Source organism: Alligator sinensis, unplaced genomic scaffold (assembly GCF_000455745.1).
Source record: "Alligator sinensis unplaced genomic scaffold, ASM45574v1 scaffold1531_1, whole genome shotgun sequence".
In the NCBI taxonomy this organism is placed as follows: Eukaryota; Metazoa; Chordata; order Crocodylia; family Alligatoridae; genus Alligator; species Alligator sinensis.
The window spans coordinates 17,605-25,763 of NW_005843164.1; the positions used below are offsets into that span (position 1 = coordinate 17,605).

General features: G+C 58.4%; 1 protein-coding gene across 2 annotated transcripts; it reads right to left on the reverse strand.

Annotated features, from left to right (window-relative positions):
• Positions 1-2,769: 2,769 nt before the first annotated feature.
• Positions 2,770-7,948, reverse strand: LOC102376664. Of its 2 annotated transcripts, none has more exons than XM_006037729.3 (4): positions 5,733-7,948; positions 5,112-5,310; positions 3,554-4,363; positions 2,770-3,443 (listed from the first exon to the last, which is right to left on the reverse strand). In XM_006037729.3, exons 1-4 carry the CDS (start codon positions 5,952-5,954, stop codon positions 2,929-2,931), a joined length of 1,746 nt encoding a protein of 581 aa, XP_006037791.1. In that variant the 5' UTR covers positions 5,955-7,948; the 3' UTR covers positions 2,770-2,928. The 2 variants fall into 2 exon arrangements, with proteins under 2 accessions (XP_006037791.1, XP_006037790.1); XM_006037728.3 differs by having other exon boundaries at positions 2,770-3,446; positions 5,733-7,944.
• Between the last annotated feature and the right edge of the window lie 211 nt (positions 7,949-8,159).

Genomic DNA, 8,159 nt, shown 5'->3' on the forward strand with positions numbered 1-8,159 from the left:
CCCGATCAGGGTCTGCCCCTGACGAGAGGTGACTGCATAGCCCCTAATGACTGCCTAGCCCCAGCTCAGTTTCCTTTTCTGAACGTAGCTCCCTCCTTTTGCCTGCCATGACTTGATGTTGAGCTCTGTATCAGAGGGAGGCTGCCTCAATGGTTCCCAAACTAGATCCCAGCCCCTGGTCTGTAAGCTAGCTAACATCTGGGCACTCAGATATTTTTGCCACAACTCGGCCCTTTTAGCCTCGGTCTCTTTTCTCTTGACTGGGTCGTACAGCCTAAGCCCACTGCACCAGACCTGGCTTCTGGTTCCCAGCCTTGTCTGGGCCTGATCTGCCCTGCTCCAGGCTCCCTGGCCCCCACGCTGCCCCCAGCTCCAGGCTCCCTGGCCCCCACACTGTGCCTGGCGCCCAGCACCCTGGCCCCCATACTGCTTCCCCCCTCCAAGCAAACACCCAGGGCAGCCACCTCTCAGGTTAAGCCCTTCTTAGGGCTCTCACAGTCTGGCCAGTAGCTCCCAGGCAGTCCAGCAGCTCGGCAGACATCCTTGGTCGCTCCTGAGCAAGGAGCTAGTCCCCGCTGCAGCCTGCAGGGCCTGTGTTTATAGGGCTCTCTTGCCCCTCTCTCTGCTGGTCACCTGGCTCCCTGGGCTGTCACAGGTGATCCCAGTCCTGGCCACTTTCAGGCAGCCACAGGGCTCCTTGCCGCAGTGGCAAATGCTTGTTCCAGTCCTTTCCTGCCCTTTGGATCTGTGCCTGGGCTTGTCTGACCAGCCTCCAGGGCTCTGCCCTCCCCGCTCAGTAACGGGGTAGGGGGGACCTGTTACATCCTGCTTTGCTGCTGATCGATTTCCCTGCCCTGCAGCCACCTCTCCCTGGGGGAGCTGCAGCCAGGCATGTTGGCAGGGCAGCGGGCTAGGTCCTTCCTTTCTCCCGCTCTGTCTCCAGCTCAGGCCTGATGGGAGAAGCAGAAGGGCTGCAGGTCAGGAGTGAGAGGCACCAGCATGGTTCCTGGGGCCGGGGCCATGGGAAAGTGGATAGTGATGGGGAGGAGGTGGAGAGGGGTCCTGGATGAGGTTGCAGCAGGGTGGCCTGGCAAGGCTGGGGCAGAGAGGCCATTGTGGGACTTGGGCACTGGGGCAGCCAGGTGGCTGGGGGCAGCTGGAGGGCATCATGGAGTCAGGGGCTGGGCTGGGTGTCATGGGTGAAGGTGAAGGTACAGAGAGGGCAAATCAGGAAGTGCCACACATAGCGGCGCTGCAGGGCACTCGCAGGGCTGGTGCCAGGGTTCGGGCCAGGGCTAGGACCAGTGGCTGTGAGGAGAGCAGGGGAAGGGATCAGCAATGGGCAGATGTGGGGGCACCTCAGGGACAGAGAACCCAGACCTCTGGGACTCACTCACAGACACAAAACCCAGGTGCCTAGGGCAGGTGCATGTGCATACACACATGTGCATAACACAAGCGTCTGAGACATGCGCACGTGCACGCACACACACCCCAGGCATCTGACACACGCGTACAGAACCCAAGACAACTGACTGAGACCCTCATGCCACCGTGCACACGCACACCCTGAAGGCAGGCAACTCTGCACACTGGAATGGGACACACATGCACACATGTGCACTCACACACTCCCACATATGTGGGACTCCTCCCCAACTTGGCCCTGCCCTACCCAGGGCACTGGGATGGCAGCTCTTGAGCAGGTAGTACAAAGCCAGGTCCACGACCGCTGGCTTCTCCACCTTGTGTTCTGCAACACAAAAAACAGCCTCAGCCATGGCTGAAGGGAGGTTGGGGTTAGGGGCTGGGCTGGACTGGGCTGCAGGGGTCAGAGGTACCAGGGCTGGGGGTGGCTGGCTTTGCAGCGACTCGAGTGACAGGGGTCAGACATAAGACTGGGTTTGCAGGGGCTCAGGATGGGTGGCTCCAGCTCCACCTCCAGCCCCAGTTACGGCCCAGAAGAGAACCCCCTCGTGACCCTAGGTAGGGGTTTGGGGGTGGTGAGACCATTGGAGCCAGGGTGCAAGACTCTCTAACCAGGCCCACCGGGGGCAAGTCCTCAATTGCAGTCTCCAGTCCCCAGTCTGACTGACTGCAGCCACCACTAATGCTCTGGGGAAGGGGGAAACCCCAACCCCTGCAGCCACAGGATGGGGAAACTCCTCCGGTCCTAGAAAGGCTGAAGCAGGGACACCCAGGAGCTCCCTAGAGCTGGAAAAACTACTTGGAGAGCTTCATGTCCAGGGACCACGGACAAGGGGCCTACCATGAGGAGACGGCGATGAATGAGAGCACCCTCTTGCCGCCAGACCTGGCAGACTTTGCAAGACATCCAGACTGAACTGGGGGTCTGTACTGGGGACACATCGTTATCCCTACGCATGGGGAGACAAGTGACCAGAGGCCCTGCCCTGCTGGGGGCTGGAGTGGGGGCATCTCTGTGCAGGGCCTGGGGCTAAGGCTGGGGCCAGGGTGTCCCGGGGGGAGGGAGGGGGGTGTCTGGTCTAATGGAGTAGGGTGTGGTAGGGCAAAAGTGGGGTTTGCTCCCTTCCCCCTCCACATTACTGTGCAGCCACCGCATCCCTCTCCAAAAGTGGGCAGCCCTCCAAAGAACCCAAACCCCAGAATCCCAATTATGGTCACGGCGATCCCACACACTGCTCAGCTGCCGCTGCAAACTCCTGAGGTCTTTTTGCTCTTTTTTTCCCTGGACCAGTGACTAGGGTTAATGGAAAAGGAGGAGAAGATGTGGCACAGATACTTTGTCAATTGAAAATTTTTCTAACTTTATTAGTGTTTTTTGTGTAACGAGGGAAAAGGTGTCAGCGGCGGCTGCTACAGTTCAAGTCCCCACGTCCCAAACAATGAAAAACAAAAAATCCTAGGTGGGTGCTGAGCTTGGGGTTACCCTCCCCCAGCACTGTGCTACTTGCGGTGGTGAAGGGTGCTGTCCTTCCCCCGCCCTTGGACCCCCTTTCCCACTTTGGGATTGCCCCGGAACCGCGAAGGGAGCTTGCGAATCCGGAGCGACGGCTGCCGGCTCGTGTGCGCGGTTGTTTGAGGATCAGGAGCGAGGGAACTGAGCCTCAAGCTTTCCTCGACTGCTTCCAGAGCCGCAGCAGACTTGGCAACCAGCTCCAAGCATCTGTTGGCCACCTCGGTTGCCCTGCCAAAGGCGGCCACCAGTGTTTCCACGGTAGCCTCCTGCCTTTGCCACATTTCTAACTCCCGTCTGTGCTGCTCCCTGACTTCCTCGCGCCAGGCATCCTCTGCCCGGGCCCTGGATTTCGCGGTGACCACGAGAGACTGCAGCATCTCTTCTTTAGACTGCCGCAGCCTTCTACGATGATCTCTCATCCGCTCGGCTCCTGATCGGGCAGGTGGCCGTGGTGCAGCATGAGACCCACGCTCAGATGTCCTCCCGCGCGCAGATGCGTTGCCTGCTGACAGGGGAGAAAGAGTCGTTGTGTTAGACTCCCCCTGCTCCCCTTCTCCAGCCGCCCCTCCCCATCCCATAGCCATGGCCCCACGGAGATTTGGGGACACCTACCACTCCCGGGGCCTGGGTTGTCAGGGGCACGGGTTGGGGTTTGTGTGGTGGTGGGCGCCCGTGGTATGGTGGTCATGTGGCTGTATTCCTCCATGTCACTACTGTCTTCTGTGTCCTCTGAGCCCTCTTCCTCATCTGCATGCAGAGAGGCATGCTGCTGCGGGATCAGGGCTGGAATGAGCAATATGTCCTCTGTGCGGACCCCCAGTTCAGTCTGGATGGCTTGCAAAGAGTCTGCCGGGACCAGTGGTGAGGGGGTGCTCTCATTCGTCACCATCTCCTCAATGTAGGCTCCTTGTCCACGGTCCCCGGCCATGAGGCTGTCATCAAGTAATTTTTCTGGCTTCCCACTCCCCATGCTGTTCTCATCCTCCCAGTGGTCTAATGCCTCCAATGCCTCCTGCTCCCCCATAGTGCCAAACGTTTTGGTTGCCTGGTACACCTTCTCCTTCGACAGGATTCGTGACAGCTCGTCATAAAATGCACATGTTCGCTTTTTCGCTCCGGCCCTGTTGTTGGCATCTCTGGCCCGGAAAAACTCATACTTCAGCGCCTTGATCTTGCAGCGGCATTGCTTAAAGTCCCTGTTGTGGCCACGCCGCCGCATCTGCTCGGCGATGTACATGAAGGTGTTTTTGTTGCGGTGGCCCTGCTCCAGCAGGCGCTGGATTCTTTCTTGTCCCCATATGTCTAAGAGGTCCCTCAGCTCTGCTTTGTACCAGTTGGGTCCCCGGGTGTTGGCTGAGGAGCAAGAAGAGTCTGCGCCTTCCCCGAGTGGCACGGATGCCTGGCTGTTCCCGGCTTCCATGGCTGATTGAAGGAAGGTTTGGCTCTGGTTAGGTTTGAAGGGTAATGTTCACCTCTCACAAAGCAGAGAGACTGCAGGTCCCAATTCTGGCAGTGGCAATAGCCACCCTACCCTAATCTGGCAGAGCATCTGAACTCTTGCAACACAACAGAGGCAGCCAGCCGCACCGCACACACATTAATGACCTGTAATGGGACACTCTCCTGCCTATTTCTTAGATGCCATTCAGCAATCATGGGGAAAAGGATGATTTTGCATGTAACAAAAAGCATAAAACAGTTTGAAAACAAAGGGGCGCTGGACCACTGGACTGCTGAGCTATTAAACTGATGGACCAAAATAATTCTGGCCTACTAGACCATGCCCCTGAAACGTCCCAGCCAGGCCCTGAACTGTCTGATCAACAGGGTGGGGAGCAAGATTCACTGGCAAGGTGATTAGTATATCTCTAGGTATAGGAGTGTGCACCAGCTGCTGAATAAACCTACATGAGTGCAGAGAAACTCCTGCCTCTGCAGCATTTGCTCTCTTAATGCTCCACTGGTTCCCCAATCCCAGGTTCTGGGACAACACCATGAAAATAAAGGATCTTTCCCCGTGGGTGCTGCTGTCACTCCGAGGCTGAGATGGTACAGTAACGGGGGCTCACTCTCAGACTCAAAGCGAGAGATCCCAGCCCCTCGCTCTGGGGGCTGAACAGCCAGGCATCCGGGTCCCTCAGGACCTCTCCCCAGCCCCCTGCCACATTACCTTGCTCCTGGTGGGGCAGGGGTTCCTCTTTGGGGACGCGAGGCAGCTCCTCCTGGGGCCCTGGGATTTCACCCCATCCTTCCTCCTCCAAGGGAATGCGCCCACGATGGGGCTGTGGCCGCTCCAGCCAGGATTCCCTCAGTGCCCCAGGTCCCTCCGTGTCCAAAGCCACACCCTCGAGCTGTCTGTGCACTGTGACCTGGGGACAAGACAACCACGTCACTGGGAGCTGGGACAGAACATCCCTAGACACACAGAGATGGGGAAGCAACATCAATGCCCAGGGTGAAACATTCTCGCCTGGAGCATCTCATCCTTCATCAGCCCCAGCTGAAACCCCTCGGCCGGGGTTACCACCTCGGAGCAGGCTCTGTGCTGCCTCCCCACTCCCAGCTCTGCATCTCCCGGGGCAGGACGGCCAGGAACTGCTCCAGCACCACCAGCTCCAGCATCTGCTCCTTGCTGCAGTGGTGGGGCCCCAGCCAGCGCTGGCACAGCTCCCGCAGGCGGCTTCACACCTCCTGCAGCCCCTTGATCCCCTGGGAGCAGAGACCCCAGGCCAGAGGGCCTGACTCTGGTGCCACGTATGTATGACAACAGTCTCAGCACAGAGACACCCACCTGCCAGCGCTGGACAGGCTCCTGCTTGACCCACTGTGGTGTCGCCCATCTCAGGGAAGCTCTATCTGTCCCGGCCTGGACAACATGAGGGGCTTTCCCTGCCCCCTCAGCTCGTGCCCCAGGCTCAGGGCCTCCTTGGTCCTGCTCTTCCATCTTCACCACAGGCTGCACCAGGTTTGACGAGATAACTAAGGCTGGTGCCGGCTCCAGCTGAGCAGCCATCGTCTCTGCCTCACCCCAGCCTGAGCCTGCGCTCTTGCTCCCCCACCCCGCACACGTGGGGCCTCCTGGCAGTGTCTGGGCTCCTGGCTGCCTGCTGGAAGGAGACAACAGGGTGTTATCATGCAATGGGGGAACCTAGACCATGACCCACCACTGCGAATCCACAGCCCCCCAGCCAGCCCCTGGCTTCACCCACACCGAGGGGCCACGTGGGGGTCCCGAGCTGCCCTCAGATCCCACAGCACCTCTCCAAGACCCAACAGCCCCCATGCGGACTGAGCTTCCGGTGCCTCTCACTCCCAATATCCAACTCTCTGTCCTCCTCAGCCCTGAGCTGCAGCCTCTGCCCCCGCCCCAGCATCTCCCGGAGATGGAAAATTGCAGGGAAAGGCAGCTCCAAGGCAGGGACAGCAACAGCAGCAAAGCAGAGGCACAGCCTGGCCGCGCTGGGGAGCACAGACCCTACTTTCCCCCCCACCCGGTACCAGGCAGTGAGTACGGCCAAACCCAGCAGCACTGCCCCTCCGTTCGGGCCGGAGCAAGGAGCAGGACAGAGCCACAGCTGGCTTGTGTGGGGAGTGGAAGGGGGCAGCTCCCTTGCTGCTGCACGCACCCCTCAGGGGAGACACAGGGGCATTCGCCCCCCCATACTGGTATGTGGGGTGGATGCAGGCTGCCTGCTGTTGGCTCAGAGCTCTCCACTCTGCTGCCTTTCCCTCGAGAGCCTCGCACACCTTCTACCCACCTGGCAGCAGTGGGGGTGGCGAGTTGTGCCTCCTGACGCAGGGCTCCTGGGGCAAAGGCAGCAGGGCAGAGCGCCCAGAGCCCGCAGTGGACAGCCTGCATCCACCCTCGCCCCAGCTCTGCTCCTGCAGTGGTGGGGGGTAGAAGGGGACGGAGAGCAAGGAGGAGAGGCGGGCACATGTCACCCTACCCTCAGCCCAGCCGGGTCCTGCCCTTCCTGAGGCCGGGTCCATCCAGTCTCCCCCATGGGGCACAGAGGCTTGCCCTGCCCCAGGCAGCAGCAGCACCAGGAGGGGAAGGGACCCTTCCCGCTACTGGGGTCCAGCTCCTGGGACCTGGGGGCCTGCTGCCAGGAAGAAGTGGCCCAGTTTCTCCAGGCCTGGAACAGTCCCATGGCCCTGCCCTGGGCAGAGGGAGGAGAGGGGGAGCCTGGCTCAGAGATCACTCAGCCCAGGGCAGCCAGGAAGGCTCACCTCTTCCCCCTTAGCCCTGCTGGGCAGGCTCAGGCAGCTACCCCTGATGACTGCAAAACCTCAGACCCACACATGAAATTTAAATGACCAACTTAAAATAACAGCGCATCTTGCACACGAATGCAAGAGCCTGAGACCACCGAAATGGAGCAACCCCAATTGATTTCATCTCCTGCGCTAGTTGCAAAAACACCCAATGCTTTGCTATGCTAAACCATTCATAAATGACTGCAACCTTGATGACACATTCCCGCTTAATTAAGGGCAATTTCTCAGAAGAGGCTGTCCGAGATTTTGCAAATGCCTCCATTGACCGTCACCACGTGAAATATTGTAAATGTGGAGCCTGCCCCACTGTTAAAAGGATCATCCAAAGCCGGTGTCCTGTCATCAGTGCCCTAAGGTATTCCCTTCAGTCAATCAAGATCCAGCTCCAGTCAATCCACATCCATCCTACTTGATTACAGTGTAACCTCCGGACCGAGCAAGGTTGCAAAAACAGGTTTCACACCTGGACATCCCCAACCAGGGTCCTCGCAGTCAGCAGGTGTAATGTAACGGTCCCTCCCTACCTGCTTTGTTCGGACTTTAAATCGAGCCGCTATGGAGGAGGAAGGCTTTGAAGCTATGCAATTAAACAGTATAAATGAGTTGCCAGCGAAGCGTGCGTGCCAGGGGAGACAGAGACGTCATTTTGCACCCAGCTCATCCTGCTCAGTGAAAGCTGTAAAGGCTGAAACTGTTTCCTTGCCTGCATTGGTGAAAAAAACACTCTTGCAGTTAATGTACACCAGGACTTTTATAATTGCTCATTTACTGAATATTGAGTCTTTTTCTGCCATTTAGTTTTATAGTTCGTGTACAGTACAGTTATTAAAGCCTTTCTGCTATTAAATTGAACAAGGTGTTGTGTCAGTCCTTAGCTGCGCCAGGTTGAAAGCCCGCTTTTGACTGCAACAGCCCGTTGGCACTTTTACATGTCCTCCGG

Excerpts from the sequence above, each read along its gene's own strand:
- LOC102376664 (XM_006037728.3), bottom strand. The coding sequence starts at position 5,954 with ATGGCTGCTCAGCTGGAGCCGGCACCAGCCTTAGTTATCTCGTCAAAC. Across the intron at positions 5,311-5,732 it reads AGCCTGTCCAGCGCTGGCAG|GTCACAGTGCACAGACAGCT; the intron begins GTGGGTGTCTCT and ends TCTTGTCCCCAG. Across the intron at positions 3,447-3,553 it reads CAACCCAGGCCCCGGGAGTG|CAGGCAACGCATCTGCGCGC; the intron begins GTAGGTGTCCCC and ends CTCCCCTGTCAG.